At 40.3% G+C, this 722-nt stretch overlaps 1 protein-coding gene across 1 annotated transcript in view; it reads left to right on the forward strand.

Annotated features, from left to right (window-relative positions):
• The first annotated feature begins 618 nt into the window (after nucleotides 1–618).
• Ptpmeg2 (Protein tyrosine phosphatase Meg2) overlaps nucleotides 619–722 on the forward strand; it is a 100,500-nt gene continuing 100,396 nt past the window's right edge. The window contains exon 1 of the mRNA XM_080285058.1: nucleotides 619–671. Within this exon, the coding sequence (XP_080141184.1) occupies nucleotides 639–671 (33 nt within the window). The 5' untranslated portion in view covers nucleotides 619–638. The remainder of the gene's footprint in view (nucleotides 672–722) is intronic.

Consider the following 722-nt stretch of genomic DNA (forward strand, 5'->3'; position numbering starts at 1 on the left):
TGGCGCATACACACACACAATCGCCCACATTTGTATTCCAACTTCAATCTTACCCACACAATCCTTGACCCAACTGATCCATACTGTCTTATGCTCTTCTTCCATCTTTTACTCACAACTATACATACTCCTTCCTTTGCCCTCTCATTCTCACCTACTCCTGCACATATACCCCATCCATACTCCCATTCTCTCACACTTTCTCCTCTCCATTTTGTTTCAGTTATTCCACATACATCCACTTTCGCACCCTCAAGCACCTGGACAATCTCTCTCTCTTTCACCTCATCATTCGCTCCTCGTACATTCCATGTTGCCAATACCAAGTCCTTTGTCCGGTCCTTGGTCGTCAACGTTTGGTCAGTCCTTGTCCGAGGCTTATTTTTTGTCTTTTTAGTTGTTTTCCGGGGAGGGGCACTAACCCTCCGCCAACCCTTTTAGTCGCCTTTTACAAGCAGGGATACTGGGGGAGTGTTCTTGAATATTATTATAATTATTATTATTGTTATTATTATTATTATTATTATTGGAGTGATAAAAAATAGAGAAGAATTTTTGTGATGTGGAATGTGAGAAAATTAAAGAAAATAAAGTGAGAAAAAAGTGAGATAATAGAGAAAAAGTGAGAGAGAAAGAAAATGGGGTTATCACGGACTAACAGGATGACTAAGGTAAGTGTTTCTCTCTCTCTCTCTCTCTCTCTCTCTCTCCAAGATGTGTTG

This window comes from Coenobita brevimanus, chromosome 104, assembly GCF_032717465.1.
Source record: "Coenobita brevimanus isolate Jiangsu-jjx chromosome 104, ASM3271746v2, whole genome shotgun sequence".
In the NCBI taxonomy this organism is placed as follows: Eukaryota; Metazoa; Arthropoda; class Malacostraca; order Decapoda; family Coenobitidae; genus Coenobita; species Coenobita brevimanus.